The following is a 16,811-nucleotide window of genomic DNA, read 5'->3' as shown; positions in this document are numbered from 1 at the left end:
GGGGGTGGGCAATGGCCGCCGCCATGGGCCGCGAGCCGCCGGGGCCGGCCGAGGACGAGGCGCCGGGAGCGGCGGCAGCGGGAGCAGCAGCGGCAGGAAGAGATGGAGGAGGAGGAGAAGAGGGCGAGGGGCGAGCGCGGGGCGGCGCGGAGGCCGGCGGCTGCTACCTGGCGCTGTGCGCGCGGCCCGTGCACTTCGAGAAGGCGAACCCCGTGAACTGCGTGTTCTTCGACGAGGCCAACAAGCAGGTGGGGGCGGCGGGGCCCTGCCGCGGGCTGCGGCTCCGGGCCTGGGGCTCAGCCCGGCCCGCTGCTGCTCGCCGCCTTGGCTTTGGTTCCCTCCCCGGCTTTGGTTTCCTCCCGTCCCTCGGGCGCCAGGCATGAGCCCTGTTGTTCCCCTTCGGGACCTGTCATCGTGCTACAGGCGGTAGAATTAGAATTAATTTTTTTTCCTTTACCGATTTATTAGGTTGGATTTCACCTGCCTTACTCTCGCTACCGTAAGGTCTTTCTGGAATTCATCGCAGTCAGCACTTTTCCTTTCTGCTCCAAGTGTCCCCACCTGACTTGCAAACTTTGTCACTTTGCTCTTAGCTTAATTTCCCTGCATTTTTCACACCCATTTCAATATATTCATAAAAAATGAATAATTACGGCTTTCCTTGTGGCACAGACCCAAGTGGCTGTTTCTTGGCTTTAGTGCTTTTAAGCAGTCTCTCCTTAATATCCATATGGGCTCCTGAGAGTTCAGCTCACTACAGCTAGAAGATCCACAGGCTGTCCTGAGGCTTACAGAGATGTGGATACATTCCACTGTAATTTTTCTAACTGTTCTTTGACCTCAGCATCATGGAGTCAGGACCTTCAAGTTTTCTTCCCCATGCGTTGCCCCATGTGTGGACATGATCAGTGGCATGTTTGGAGAGGGAGCAATATTTCTTGGGTGTGTTTCTTGCTGTTGCACTCTGTTCAGAATGATTACAGAATCATTTAGGCTGGAAAAGGTCTCTGAGATCATCGAGTCCAACCTTTCACTGAACACCATCTTGTCAGCTAGACCAGGGCACTGAGTGTCACATCCAGTCTTTCCTTAAACTGCTCCAGGCGTGGTAACACCACCACCTCCCCGGGCAGAGTATTCCCATGTCTAATCACCCTTTCAAGGAAGAAATTCTTCCTAATGTCCAACCTAACCCTTCCCCAGTACAGCTTAAGGTGATGTCTTCTGGTTGTGTCGCTGGCTTCCAGGAGAAGAGGCTGGTCCCCACCTGGCTGCAGCCTTTTTTGGGGAGTTGTAGGGAGCAATAAGGTCACCCCTGAGCCTCCTTGTCCCCAGGCTAAATGAACCCAACTCCCACAGCCGCTTAGAGGACTTGTGCTCCAGACCCTTCCCCAGTTCTGCTGCCCTTCTCTGAACACACTCCATCACCTCAGTGTCCTTCCTGAATTGAGGGGCCGGGAACTGGAGGAGTGGCCTCACCATTGCAGAGCACAGGGGGACAATCACTGCCCTGGTCCTGCTGGCCACACTGTCGATGATACAGGCAGGATGCCATTGGTTTCTTGGCCACCTGGGCACATGCTGGCTCCTGTTCAGCTGCCATCCAGCATCTCCAGGTCCTTTTCCACTGGGCCACTTTCCAGATATTTCTTCTTATAAACCATTATCTTTGAGGGCCACTTGAAATACCGTATCAGGAGGCACTGTATCATAGTGTGGATGTGATATAACTACATAGAAACTGGTTATTGAGAGCTCACTTAAAAGATTAATATTTTCCAGTGTAAATTTATTTCTCTGTGTTTTCTTGTTATCTAAAATAGTTTGAATCCCAGTGTGTCTCTGAATCATTTGTAACCAGCATTTCAATGACAGTTTCCCATGTGAGAGATGTGTCCATGCAATCTTCTCATCTTGCAGAGATTAAGACAGTGTTGCTTTCTTTTTCTATCTCCATAATACTAAAAATAGTTAAACTAAGTATTTATCATTCTAGTATGGCTGCGGACTTGCTTGCAATTTATAATATCGATATGTGTATTTCCTGCCTGAGCATAGCAGACTGGCAGTGTGGCTGATACTACAGAAAAATGTCCCTGTCACTCTGAGCCCTGCTCTGTGTGCCTAGTGGTGCTGCACATACAACAACCACCAATAAGGCATTTGCCTGACTTTCTTTTTCCAAGCTAGGTATAGTGTGTAACAGCATAACTTTTTTTTTCTTTTTTTTTTTTTTGTTATCTTATTCCAGCTCAATATGTGTCATAGCTCCAGCAGGTTTTGTACACTTACATGTGATGCTGGGCTAAAGGAATTCTCAGTTGTAGGGCATATTGGCTGAAGCTCTTTAGGTAAAATATATTGAAAATCTCTATGAAAATCTATTACTATTAAACTATTCTATTTAATAACATGTTCTGACAGGATCAGGCTTCTTGGTCATTGAGGTACATCTATTCCCAGTCTCCAAGCTGAGGTCCTTTTTGTTTTAAACAATGCCCTGATGTCTTAGATACTTTTACTAGTACGACTTAGAAAAATATAAAAGGAACAAAATCAAGATAAAGGTTTATAAAGATTTGTACTGATTTAACTTGCCCAGTAGTTCAGAATATTCCTGCAAGACTCTTGGAGTACCATGCAGTCTGATAACTCTAAGTAAATTTGGAATTTCAGATTGTCTCAGTGTGAACTGTTAGATCTGCAGAAGAACAAAAATTGTGTCTAGTAAAAAAAACAAAGGTGTGGCTTCTAGAATAGGAAGCAGGTGAAGATTATGACTTTGAAAGAGTTAAATATATATGTTTAAAACTTTTTTTGTAGGTTTTTGCTGTTCGATCTGGTGGAGCTACAGGAGTTGTTGTTAAAGGTTTGGAGGATAGAAATCCTATTTCCTTCAGGTAAGGCACCTTTATCTTGGGATAGAATGGTGCAGTCTTCAAATTATGTGGTGGTTGATCCTGATCCAGTGTAATTCAGGCATAAAACTGACAAGTGATAGTGATCATATTTTGACTTGTTTTTAGATATCATCTTGCAAGAGGGTATGCTTTTCCCTCCCTATGATCTCTGGGGGGAAAAAGTAATTAGGGTGTGACTTCTTTTTTTTAAACAACAGTCTTTTATTATAACGTGCTATACATATGAGAGAGTGATTCCTACAGCAGCAATGACATAAGGATACAGTTTAGCAAGTGATGTCTGTGATTCAAGCACAATGTCCAAACCTCGATGTCGGTTTCTCATGTTCTGTTCCTTGTTTCATCTGAATGGGCTTCTTCTATGTCTTCCATTTCTTGTGAAAACATTTTTGGAGAATTTGACAACAGTAAACTATTTTGTATATGTCTCTGTTAAAAGTGATGGCTCTTTGTACTCTGCTGTGCATAAGTAAGGAAGTATTCCTTTATTCCATATCAATCCAAATACAGATGAAGCAATTTGTAATCAAAATGTGTTTACTGTGATCTCTTGGATATTGCACAGGGCCTGTCCTGAAAGTTGCTGGGTTTATTTTACTTGTTTATTTGATTACACTTGTCAATCCTGAAGGAGCTGAAAATATTTAGTAAACTTTATGCTGTTCCAACTATTTTCACACTTGACTGTCTCTCTCTTTGGTCTGACTTAATAGCATATGCTGGAGGCACTATATATACCTTATTCATGCCAATTGTGCTGATGCTTGTTCGGTAAGAATACTTTTAAAATATATTTTAATGGTGTGAAAACAGCCTCACTCTTTTTAAAATCAGAAGTTCTTCCACAGGCTGTGTCCTAATGAGAAAGGAAGGAAGCTTGTGATGACTAGCAGTAGTTCTGGAAGTAACTGAGCAGATTGTAGGATGCTGGTGTCCAGAACTGAGGTTGCAGGTTTGGATAGTCCCACAAGTCTTGCAGTTCCACATCACAGGCCAACAGAGCTGTGCATTTGCAGTGATTTCAGGTGCTAATTTGTGTGAGCTTAGCCATGATTCTGCAATGGATATGTTCAGGACTCCTGAAGAGCAAGCTGCTGTTTTCTGTCAGTCTGGGTTTTGAATATATTAGTCAGGCAAGAGTAATAATCTGTATTCAACAGCATTTGCATTGCACTTTTTTTTCTCCATCATTGTCTTTTTTAGGGTGTATTCTTTAAGAAACTATTTTAGATTGTATTTCCATAACTTCTGTTTCTTTCCATATAGAATGGAGGATAAAGGAGAAGTGAAGTGTATCAAATTTTCCTTGGGGAACAAGATTCTGGCTGTGCAGAGAACTTTGAAAAGTGTGGTAAGAAATGTACACCCTGCAGCTAGGGAATTGGAGCTGGAAATCCTCTACTTCCAGAGTAAAATTCTTTGAGACAAATATTCAAGAAGTTGAATCTGTTGGCTAACAACTTCTGTAGTGAAAATTCCTCCACCATTCTGAGAGGCTGGTCAGGCAGCATTGTTGTCTTGCTAGTATCATCATTTAAACAAGAATTGTAAGGGGGAACCAACTCTGGCAAGAGTGAGGTGGAACAGAACTTTTTCTTCTGTATATATTTTGCATCTAAGACAATTTGATAAACTAATATCTATTCTTTGTTATCTATGTATGTATCTTGTCTGTGCTTCATAATTGCTAATCCACTTAATGGGTATTTTTGCAGGATTTTTTGAATTTTATTCCAGATAGCCCTCAGCTAGAATATACACAGGAATGTAAGGTGAGTTAAATGGCCCAAGCTTATATGCTTAAGTGAAACTCTGATGTTAGGCTGGTGACTACAAGAGAACTAACTGAGGTACCTTTCAAAACACTAACATCAGGGAAATGAGAGATGTAAGCACTACTGTCTATTGAAATTGAGTGAACAAACATATATTAACAATACCAGATAAAACTTCCCTGTCTGGTGAATGTAATTGTTTCCTAGAGGGATCAGAAATGCTGTGGGGGCAACTAATGTCAAGGTTTGGTAAGGAGAAGAGACAAAGTGCTGATGATAGAGAAACAGTGGGCAGTGATTGTATTGGTGCCAGATATGTTAATGTGGATGTTCTTTCCTAATGTCACTAATCAGTAATAGTAAGCTATTATTAGTTTTCATATTATGTTTGCTATTAATAATCCTTCTAATTTTTGATGGTTATTTACCAGAAACAAGTACCATTGTCATTGCTTGATATTTTCCAACTTTTAACTAAAACGAATTACATTTTTGGGTAATAGAATGCTGAAGTAAATTTTTATACATCTGATTGACACAGATTCTTTTATCCCTGTAGTCTTTAAAGCTGAAACACTGTCTACTCCATTATTTAGGATTATGAGTTTAAGCAAATCATTCTAGCAAAACCTTAATGGTAATGAAACCTCCGAGCATAATAGGAGTAGATTCTGAGTGAAGTCATGGCAAATTTTTCCATTTAAATTTTTAGTTTCTCTCAACATCTCTTCTGGTTTTTCATGCCAGGAACTGGTTGAATTTGCAATAGAATTTGAAGCAGAGGAACTTAGTTTTATCTCAGGTGAAAATAAAATTTGATTATACAATAAACTTGTAAATCTTACATGCTGCCAAAGATCCAGGTCCTACAGTAATTGTGTTCATGTGCAGTTTGGGAATGCTTTATAGAAGCAACTGATGCATGCTGGGTGTCTGGTTGGCCAATAGTATTAACTCTAGAGACTGGATGCCTAAAATGCCTTTGGTCTTGTGTTCTTCATTTAGTAATATTAGCTTACCTGAATGGTTAATTTTTCCAAGTAAAAGAGTGTTTGTTTGCTTGTTTGTTAAAAGACAAAGAATGCCAATATTCTAGGATTCTGCTGGACAAGTTCTACAGAAATTGTTTTCATCACAGATCAAGGAATTGAATTCTACCAGGTAATACAAATAACTCCCATAGAACATGCTTAGAGATGTGAAAATGTGAATTTGTAACAGCATATTTGAATTCTTTTCTTGTCTCTGTAACTAAGAAAGTGTGCTGCTAAAAAAGACCAATTTCTGCTATTTTGTTTGCAGACTACAATTTAGGTTTTTTTTAAAAGAATAATACATTTTTAGGGCAGGGCAAATTTATCATTTACAGGTTTTAAGACCTTGTATAAAGGAGTACTCAACTAAGCCTTGGGAACTCTAGATTAAGAGATGCTCTTGGCTTGTTTGGAAATGAAAATTCAAATCTAATGTGAAATACCACTTCACGCAAAACAAATCAGCACTGGGGAAGATGTGTAACAGGTGGCAAAGAACTAAAAATTGACCAGCTAGTACCCTTCTGCAACTTGGAGCTTTCCCCTGTGTTGACCTCATTGAGTCCCTTTATGTAACATGTAGTTTCCTTTGCACGTCCTTTAAAGATGTCTGATGAATAAATAACTCTAACTTTCATGTTGATGGATATTCAAACACTTCCTAAAAGAAAAGGTGTAAACTTTTCAATAGTTTCAGTCCTGGAGCTGAGACACAATGTTTCTCACGGTTACTGTTACTAATAACTAGTACTAAAGAAAGTAACTGGGAAAGGAGCATTATTTCATGCTGATTAGGGGGGAAAATACATATTTAGCACCTGAAAGGATTATGAATATCAACCCTGCAGGTAAAAGGACTAAATCAAATAAGTGTCTTTTTAAAGAGAGGATATTTACGCCCTTGAAATGAGGAGAATTGATCTATATACTTCTTAAAATACAAAAGATTAAGGAGGCTGGGGAGTGAAGGCAGCAAGAATATTGTTAGAAGAACTTTTTAATAAAAAACTTCACTAGTTGTATCAAGCCAGGTGTTTTCTCCACTGTGCACAGAACTTATACCCAGATCTGGATGAGTGGGAAAACACAGCACCTTTAAGCTCATTAGTACTTGATGTGTATTCTTTCCTTAGCTACAGTTAAGTGGGGCCTCAGCTGTAATTGTCAGGTTTCTGATTTTTAATTCTAGCACGGTAAACGTCTTACACTTATTTGTTTCTTGCTTAACATTCCTTGCTCCTGTGCATTTATTACCATTCATGCTGTTGGAATCCTGGTGGTAATATAATGCTAATATTCTGTGTTTCCAGGTATTGCCAGAGAAACGAAGTTTAAAGCTTCTGAAGAATCAGAGTATTAATGTCAATTGGTACATGTATTGTCCAGAGAGCTCTGTTATCCTTCTTTCAACCACTGTCCTTGGCAATGTCCTGCAGCCATTCTATTTCAAGGTAAAGGGATATGTTCCAAATTTGCTATTTTCATTTTTTCCTAAACTGCTTCTTCATCCAAGTGTTCTATTGCTTGAATTTCTTCCAAAAAGTGCATGTGTTCATATCCTTGTATGACAATTAGCAAATCTATAACGTAGCTTCTATGTGATGGCTTAAAATTAGGTAATTCACTCTTTCTTACAAGCTCTTTGGAAAGATGTGTGTCCAGACAAGGCTGGACAGTTGACCTTGAGAAAGGAAAGAAAAAATTGGTGGTGACTAAATATTTTGCAGCTTAAATGTCTTTAAATTTTTTTTTCACTTAAATAGGTATTTATGATTTACTTTTAATATGAACATTTGCTCTCTGTAGTATGATAAAGAAAAAATAAGGGCCTTTCTCTTGTGATTATAATTATAACCTCCCACATATGACTGTCTGAAAAAGAGATTAAAAAGTTAGCACTTAAGAAACAACTGTTGTCCCAAGCTGGAGGGGGCTTGTCTACAGTAGTTATTTCTTTTGGTGTTCTTCGCTGTGGGCAACACTTATTGTTACTGGGAAAATATTTTTCTTTTTATCTTGGAAAAAGTGTGCTGTGAAAACCAGAATCTGTTTTCAGTTGATGCAGTCAGGTGATTTTAAAAATTAGGAAAAGACCTCCAGCATTTGTCTTGCTCCTATCAATGGATTAGGACGATTTCTGTGGCAGTTTAAGGGAAGAGATTAAAAAGCATTTTATTCACATGCGTTTCCTGGTTTGTGTTAATCTTGTGTAGCGTCTGTACTGCATCCTGAAATTATGTTCCCTTAGGTGGCTGGGAGGAACCTACCAGCCTTTCTCAGTTTTCTTTTTAACAACTTAGGTTATGGTTCCTCCTCCTTCACATTTTTTTCAAGTTGTAGGTTGAAGCTAAATAATTTTTATCTTGTGTTCAGAAGGTCATATTTAAAGATCTCCTGAGAAAGATCCTGTACTAAAGTAATGCTTGAAAATTGAGATCTAGCAAAGGAAATCATTCTGTAGTATTCACACTTCACTCTCAAGAATGAATCAGTAAGAATAGGAAGTTAACTTCAGTAGAAGCTTTGGAAACTGTGAAAACTTGCTTAAATATGAATTCCATAGAAAAGAGGAAGAGGAGAGCGGAAGCCTTGGGCAGGAGAAGGGATGTGCTCTAACTAGAAGGCAGGAACTAATGGAGACTGTGACTGGTAGGAGGTAGTGAGATTTTCTCCTTCCCAGGAAGTAGTTATTTAAGAATTGAAGCATATTCTTTTCTGGAAGAGGGAAAGTAAGTTAAGAGAATTGCTGTTTGAGATCTCCAGACCAATTGTATGTGGGATTTGCATACAAATTTGTCTTGACCGAATTGAAATAGAAATATTTTTGTAGCTGAAGTCATAAAATCAAGACGATAAAGCTTCTGAAGTTACAGAAGTGTGTGTTAAGAATCGCTTGGGGGTTTTTAAGGAAAGAGAGCATAAAACCCTTTCATTTGACTGTGACCGCCCTTCGCCTCGTGGGGGCGCTGGTGATACAGCGTTTGGGCAAGGGCGGCTCCTCCCATTCGATTCAGGTCGTGACAGTTCTTGTTTTGCCGTTTAACAGAGTGGGACCATGTCAAAACTATCAAAATTTGAAATTGAGTTGCCTGCAGCACCCAAGTCATCCAAGCTCAGCCTTTCTGAAAGAGATATTGCTATGGCTACAATGTACGTATGTCAGGTCCTTCTTGGGAAGGTGGGGCAGTTTGGGAATGCTGGAAGAAGGGAAACAATGGTTGCACTTGTTTCTTGTTTTAGCAGTGCCGTTGCTTTAAAGCACTTCGGTTACTGCCTTGAACAAAGCATCTAAACAGCTCTCTTGGGGCAGGGTGGGGAGGGGAAGCAAAGGGAGAAGTCTTACATGAAATAGTTCTGGATTACCACAGAAGTTCGGAGAATGTTTCATTTCTTAGTTGATATTTTGGTTGAAGAATTGTTCACAGATGCCAAACTTGATAAATCACAATGCATGGCCTATACTCATACAAGTACTGTTTAATCTTTCACTTTTAATTAAATGATTGCCTGACTTAGAGTCAAACATTTTATCCCAGAAGAAGGGATGAGATTACCTAAGAGACTGGTAGAGCTCTTAATTGAAAATAATGCTTTAATCCTGTTGTCGTGTTAGATACGGGCAGCTTTACGTTCTCTATTTGAGGCATCACTCAAGGACTTCCAACAGTACAGGAGCAGAAGTAGTGCTCTATCACTTACCCAGGTAAGAGCAGAATGAAGAACGTTAGTGGCAGTTCTTATCTGTGTCAGTGTTGTGGTTTAACCCCAACTGGCAGCTAAGTACCACCAGCTGCTCCCCCAAAACCCCTGGTGGGAGGGGCAGGAAAATCAGAAAAAGGTAAAACTTGTAGGTTGAATAAAACCAGTTTAATAAGTGAAATAAAGTCAAAAGTAATAGTAGTAGTAATGAAAAGTGCATGGAGGAGGGAATAAAACCCATGAAAAGCAAGTGACACAGCAACAATTACCACCCAGCCTGTCCCAAGCACTGATCTGTGCCTCCTGGCCAACTTCCCCCACTTTACACACTAGGATATGGAATATCCCCTTGGCCAGTTCAGGTCTGCTGTCCTGGCCCTGCTCCCTCCCAGCTTCTCGCACACCTGCTCGCTGGCAGCATGGGAAACCAGAAAGTCCTTGACTTAGAGTAAGCACTATTTAGCAACAACTAAAAACATCAGTGTCTTATCAGTGTTATTCTCATACTGAGTCCAAAATACAGCACTGTACCCGTTCCTAGGAAGAAAATAAACTGAGTCCCAGCAAAACTAGGACAAAAAGACATCTTATATAGGCTTGTTCACCAGTTCTCATTTCTCTTTGTTTCCATAGAGAGGGCTCCTGTAAGAAGACACATATTTTAAAGCTCAACAGAACTGGGAAGTTTGCACTGAATGTAGTGGATAACTTGGTGGTAGTACATCATCAGGATACTGAGGTCTGATTTATTTATATTGTGTTGTGCCATAATTGTGAGAAGTTAGGGGCAGGTTTTAATGATTTAGAAAAATAATTTCTGAATTAAATTATTTTGGGCTTAGCTTGGCCAAAACCCAGAGTATTTGCAGGAACAAAACCAGAACAATGTGAGAGATTCAAATTTATCCTTTTATCCTGATTGGCAAACATATAATCAGGGCTGCTGGTAATGCCTGCTCTTTTCTTACACTGCTTTTGCTTCTTGTCAGTTTCTTATGATGCTTTGCTGCTCTACTGTGTAGGCTTTTAAGGCATTATACAAAGAAGAGTTAAATTGGATAACAAATTACCAATCCTGGGAAACTTATCATATCACAAACATTTGAATGATAATGTTTCTGTGACATAAACATATGCTCCTTTAGTCTGAAGGCCTGGCTCTCTAAAAACTTGTGTGAACACAAATCTTCTTGTGCATCTGGCAGCACAGGTAAAACTTCTTGTCTGTATTCCCAGCAGCAAGGCTTGGTCAGTGGTTAAGCTAAAGTGCTTCTCTGCTCTTAACTTGGGAAAAGGCTTGGACTTCTTGTATTATCTTCTCTTGGACAACTTCAAGAACTGGGGCATGTTACCTCCTTAGGAGGATTAGTTGATGTTTCAGTTATATTTGGTGTTAATTCTACACATTACTATGTTGATGAGCGCTTCCTCCCCAGTGTTTTGGTCAGGCTATAAACATGACTACAGAAACCCAGAAAACATTACTCACTTTGCCTTTGGGAGACACCAGTAATTGAAGTTTCACTGGCACTGAAAGCAAAGCTACTTTCCCTGGTGGTCCATACTGGGTTCGAAGTGTTAGTGACTTGAGTTGAACAAGACTGAATGGTAGAAGTATGAGGATATCAGAGGAAGATAGACAGTTTTCCTCAGAGTTTCTAGCATCCTTAATTATGCAGTGTCAAAGTCATGTGTTGTGCAAGACAGACTGAGACTTTTTTCTAGAGTGTGTAGTGACAGTTCTAGGGGCAGTGGTTTTAGACCAAAGGGAGATGGATTTAGATGGGATGCAATGGATACAGTTTTTTACAGTGAGGGTGATGAGACCCTGGAACAGGATTCCCCATTGCTGAAAGGGTTCAGTGCCAGGTTGGATGGGGCCTTGAGCAGCCTGATCAGTGAAAAATGTCATCATTACATCCCCCAGTACATCACTTTCAACTCCAAGCATTCTATGATTCTAACAGGGAATACTAGATGGAAATGTGAAAAGCAGAGTGAATGCATGCAAATGGGTGGTGATTCCCATCCATCAGTACTAACTTCCTCTTTTTAATTGCAGACTTCAGTTATATTTGACATCAAGCTAAAAGGAGAATTTGATGGGTCCACAACCATCCATCAGTTTGTACTTCCACCTCGATCAATACAACCCTATCAAATACCTGTAGCAGGTAAAACCACTATATAATGAATAACCTAACACTTAGCAAGAGTACTTAAACGTAACAGCTCACATACAGAAGTGCTCCAGGTTACTAACACTTCAGTTATACATATTTGGGAGGGTGAGGAAGGAAGAAGGTGAGAAGCAATTGAGCAGAAGTTGGTGTTCCAAATGTGTGTGCCAACTACAGAAGAGTTGCTGTTTAAGGTGCACGTTTCCTATAGTACTTTGCTTTTACACTTGAAAAGTGTCAGGTGTGGGGAGTTTTCTGGCCATGGCTCTCAAGGCTTGTGGGTGCTCAAAAGCACTTCATGCTTTTCTGGCTTAAGTCAGGACTGTGTGACTTACAAAGTTGGAGGCTGAAAGACAATACAAGCTCAGAGTCAAATTTGAGACCAGTTTAGAAATAGTGCTACAAGCAGTGTTAGGACTCCAATGCTTAGATTCTTCTTGGATAACCTTTCTTTTCTCCAGTCCTAGAAGTGTGACAGGTAGTTACACCTCAAGCTGGGAATATAGAAATAGCTTGAGCGTAGTTTCACTAGCAGATGAGAAATCAGTGAGGTTGTCTTTGTAGAAGAGAAAGATGTTTCTATACAAAAAGATTGCACATTAAAAGCTCTAACATCTGGTAGAAGGTATGATAAATCTGCAGATGGAGACTTGTATTAAACAAAGGTTAGGATCAGAATGTACCAACCACTCTTCCTTTTAAAGAGTATACATTTAAATACAGCAAATGGAATCTGTGTATTTGAAATTACAGTACTAGAGCTGGAATATTTCTACATACATTATTTCACTTGGCTGAAAAACAAAACAATCATGTCTTGAAGGATTTGTTTGCCTTCTCAGTGTCAGATTTTCTTTGTAGATCTGGCTACACAGAGAAATGGATCTTTCTTTTTGACTGCATGCTAGAGTATTACACTCCATACTTACCTTTTTGGCATAAAACACTTGGTACAGGAGAGCTGCCAGAGTTACTACTGTTCTTCACCTGATGTTCTTTTTTCTGCAGGCCCAGCTTCTGTGACAAGTCAGGCTCCTGTTCCATGTAAACTCTGTATCCTTTAAATCCTCTCTTTAAAAAGTAAGAACCTCATTCTATGTATCAAGCAGGGAAGAAGGTAGCATTTGTTACTTTGGCTCCTTAACAGAGAAGTTTAGCTGATTATGCACGTGTACTTCAAGACAAAATATGCTTCATAATAGCCTCATAATGCTTTCAGAGAGTTATAAATACTGAAGTCTGGTATAATACCACATTTCCTGATTATTTGAGACGTGTATGAAATTATTGTTGTACAAAATATTGTACCTATTATTGAATAGGTACACTATAAAATTGAAGATATAATTCCAAGAGCATGGTTCAAAGCCTCAGAAATAGAAGTGACAGTAAATGAAAGTATGTTAATGGGATCTGCTTCTCTACAGTAATGTAAATCAGGAGAAACAGTTTAGCATCAATGCTAATATAGGTGTTAAAACCTTAACATTTAGATTCTTCTTCTTGGATTGTTTTTCAACCTGATATTATCATCAGTGCAAGTGAAGGTAAGTGGTGAGCTCTTGGACTCTACAATATTCAATATGAGGATGGCTAGTTTATACTTGCAGTGCACAAAGCAGCTTTTAAACTGAAGGGACTTACTAGGTACATCTGCTGAGTTGATTGCTCTTGGTAGTGTTAACTAGAGGATTATCTGTCTCTACCACAACTTCTCAAGGGTAATGCTGCTATAAAATATGGGCTTAGGCAAATAAACAATCTCAACGTGTTTTCATTTAAGGGTGGAAAAGTTTTAAGTCTAGGCTATCATGTACAAGACAATTCACTTTGTTTACTCCTTCAAATCAAGGTTACCTCTGGAGTCTTCAAGTGAAACTTGAACCTGTAGTTAACCTCTTGCTAGATAAAGGAAAACTAATGGATTTCCTTCTCCAAAGGAAAGAATGCAAAATGGTTATCCTGTCTGTATGCTCTCAAAGTAAGTTCAAGTGTGTTTTCTGTATCTTGAAATACTGCTTGTTCATAAATACTCACCTAAGTGAGCTTGGCTGTTCTTAAGAGATGAGATCACCTCTGAAGCTGCCTTGGTCCTTCGGATGTCATTTGCCTCAACTACCCTGAGTCTCTATTCTGAAGGAATGTAACAGCATGAAAAATTTAACTTTCCCCCCGCTTAAATTCAAATAGACCTGACATGATTGAAATTATTTCTTAAAAGTTAAAAAAATCAGATAGAGAACAGAGATCACCTTTTGTAAAAGGTAACTTTCATGTGCCTGGTTATTTCTCCTCATAGTTACTTCTTTTTATCTTTTCAGTGCTCAGTGAGCCAGAGAGAGGATCACTGTCTGTGATTGCAACTGTTTTTGACAAACTGAATTATGAATATAAGAAGTACTTGGAAGCTGAGCAAAGCTATACAATGGTAAACCATATTAGATATAGTGGCTTACAGAGACAGGACAATGCTCTTTGCTTTTCAGGTGGCATCAAGGTCAAGGCATGCTCCTTTCTACTTAGGAAATTTGTGCTTACCTCAAAAGGTCCCGACTGCCTCAGTCTCTCAAGTAAAAGTCTACTGTGGAAAATGCACTAAGACCCCCACTTGACACTTGTGTGGCAGGTGCTGCATAACTCATTTCTAGAGTGATGAGTTAACATACCCCAGTGCTTGAAAGCAGAGAGAAGGTAGAAGCTGAAAAAGCAACTCTGAATCAATACCTACTATCTTGGTTTCTAAAGCACTGATTTCACTGCATGCTGTATCATGGCATAACAGGCAGTCCTGATACATCTCAGTTACTTCCGTTGAAGTACCAAATTCAAGCACTAACTCAGGGTACAGTCACATACTCAAAACTCTTCTAAGCCTGAGGGCCTGTGTCAGTGTAGTTAGATTCATCTCCTGGCCTTGAGGTATATAAGAGCAGCTGTATTTATATAACTTTAAAAAGCAGTTTTAAATTTCATATGAAATCCCCACTGAACAAGATGCTGATATAACATGACCACAGATATGAATTTTCTTGTTAACACAACAAGTTTATAGTTGTGTTTTAAACAGAAGACAGTCTGTACAACTGAGACTGACTTAGAACTGTACTACACTATAATTTTCTTTTTAAAAGACCTTTTTTTCCTCCTAGGTGGTAGAAACAGGCCTGAGTAGAAGTAATCCACTCCTGAAACGTCCTGTCCGCACTCAAGCCGTTATTGACCAGTCTGACATGTACACACATGTTTTATCTGTTTTTACAGAGAAAAAGGTAAGTTAATTTTAAGGGCTAATGAAATAAATTTAAGGGCTAATTTGGCAGCAGTCTCAGATCAGCCAGCCTAAGCTGATGGCTTGAAATTGGCTGCAGGAAGCTTTGTCAGGATTAGGGTATTTTGATGCCTATTTTTATGGGGTTATTAACAGAGAAGCCATGCAAATTGCACCTAACACTTGCTTCTTTGTCCAGGAAGCACCTCACAAGTTCACTATAGCTGTCTTGATGGAATACATTCGCTCTCTCAACCAGTTCCAGATTGCAGTTCAGGTAAATCACTTATGTGCTAAGTACATTGCCCCACTCCATGAAATTACAAGCAGTTTTAGTCCAGTCTTGGTCACATGTGTAAGTTGTATACAATACTGACTTGTAGATTCTAAAAACACACATAGAGACCTGCCTTTGATTGTCTTCTTCCTACATTCACAGCACTACTTGTATGAGCTGGTCATCAAAACCCTTGTTCAACACAACTTGTTCTACATGCTCCATCAGTTTCTGCAGTACCATGTGCTCAGTGACTCAAAGCCCTTGGTACGTAAGACAAGTAGCTCCAATAAGCTAGTGAGGGAGGTGGGAAGCCTTCAGAATTTTAAGGTTATTTCTACTTTTGCCCTAGGCTTGTCTCTTACTGTCCCTGGAAAGCATTTACCCTCCTGCACATCAGCTCTCGCTGGACATGTTAAAAGTAAGCATTTCTGACTCTAATAATTCCATGTCACATGTGGGTTAGACTGGTCAAACAGCTTCCCTGACCAGGTTTGATTATTTGCATGCATTTTAAGCATTGTCTTACAGCTGTGATTGACTTCACAGAGACTTTCCACAGCAAATGATGAAATAGTGGAAGTTCTGTTGTCCAAACACCAAGTTTTGGCTGCCTTGAGATTCATCAGGGGTATTGGAGGACATGACAGCATTTCAGCTCGCAAATTCCTCGATGCAGCGAAACAAGCAGAGGATGAGATGCTTTTCTACACCATATTCCGATTCTTTGAACAAAGAAACCAGCGGTTACGAGGAAACCCCAGCTTCACACCAGGTAAAATAAGCAGTTTGACCAGGATACTCAGTTGTGCAATCCAGTTGAGCCTGTATTAGATGATAAAACTCTTGGCATAGTTTAGCCTATATTTTATACTCACCTTTAAGCACAGTTGCAAATTAACTTGTCTTACTCCTCTGTCTACTGCACCCAGGAGTAAAAAGGCTGAACTAAAACTTGCAGATGAACCTGTTTGACTTGCATTTGTTCTCACCGCTTAGCTTAGCAGAGCCATTATCTCCAATTAGTGCTTTCTTCTGAAGTCAGCAACCAGTTTGGGAAACCTTTGAGTTCAGTTGTCTATTTCCACTAATTACAAAAATTCAAGGCCTGTTTTATGCTACAGTTCTTTCTTTAAAGGCCAAGCCAAACTGCTTGCACCAGCAACATCTTTGTAACCACCAGACATTCTGTAGGTGCAGAATCCCACCCCACACTCTTGCATCTTGACAGTAAAGGGCTCTCATGGCTGTGAATCTGCTGATTAGATCCATGAACTAGATCAAAGATCTGCTTCACCTCAAGAATGCCAGTCACAGGACTGGAAATACCTCAGTATTCCAATGCTTTCTGTTTGTTCAACTCTGGTACTCAAATGGATTAAAGATAAGAATTAGTACCAATAAATGAAGGTAAGTGAAACTACGCAATCTTGGTTATTGGTTTGGGAGTTGTAAAGTGAACATGGAACTTTTATTTTATCTCCTGTAGGTGAGCACTGTGAAGAACATGTCACCTTCTTCAAACAAGTTTTTGGAGAACATGCTCTCATGAAACCCACAACATTCTGAAAGACTCTTCAACTGAAATGTATAAACTTAATTTATTGCATTTAAGTAGATTTTTGAACTACAAAATTGCTATTTTATAATAAAGTAT

The 16,811-nt window shown here is 39.7% G+C and overlaps 1 protein-coding gene across 1 annotated transcript; it reads left to right on the top strand.

Annotated features, from left to right (window-relative positions):
- On the top strand, positions 1–16,782 carry RMC1 (regulator of MON1-CCZ1). The gene is made up of 20 exons (XM_084221375.1): positions 1–248; positions 2,824–2,900; positions 4,188–4,272; positions 4,637–4,693; positions 5,771–5,857; positions 7,041–7,181; positions 8,777–8,880; positions 9,344–9,433; positions 10,063–10,168; positions 11,492–11,603; positions 12,618–12,662; positions 13,103–13,156; positions 13,462–13,590; positions 13,931–14,037; positions 14,759–14,878; positions 15,077–15,154; positions 15,317–15,421; positions 15,507–15,575; positions 15,704–15,929; positions 16,644–16,782. The coding sequence occupies exons 1-20, from the start codon at positions 12–14 to the stop codon at positions 16,721–16,723; spliced, it is 2,109 nt and encodes a 702-aa protein (XP_084077501.1). The 5' UTR covers positions 1–11; the 3' UTR covers positions 16,724–16,782.
- The last annotated feature ends 29 nt before the right edge of the window (positions 16,783–16,811 follow it).

This window comes from Fringilla coelebs, assembly GCF_963513975.1.
Source record: "Fringilla coelebs genome assembly, chromosome: 1".
In the NCBI taxonomy this organism is placed as follows: Eukaryota; Metazoa; Chordata; class Aves; order Passeriformes; family Fringillidae; genus Fringilla; species Fringilla coelebs.
Note: the sequence above shows the minus strand (reverse complement) of the source record. Positions and strands in the feature narration are given on the sequence as shown.

Excerpts from the sequence above, each read along its gene's own strand:
- RMC1 (XM_084221375.1), top strand. The coding sequence starts at position 12 with ATGGCCGCCGCCATGGGCCGCGAGCCGCCGGGGCCGGCCGAGGACGAG. Across the intron at positions 4,694-5,770 it reads AATATACACAGGAATGTAAG|ACAAAGAATGCCAATATTCT; the intron begins GTGAGTTAAATG and ends GTTTGTTAAAAG. Across the intron at positions 7,182-8,776 it reads TGCAGCCATTCTATTTCAAG|AGTGGGACCATGTCAAAACT; the intron begins GTAAAGGGATAT and ends GCCGTTTAACAG.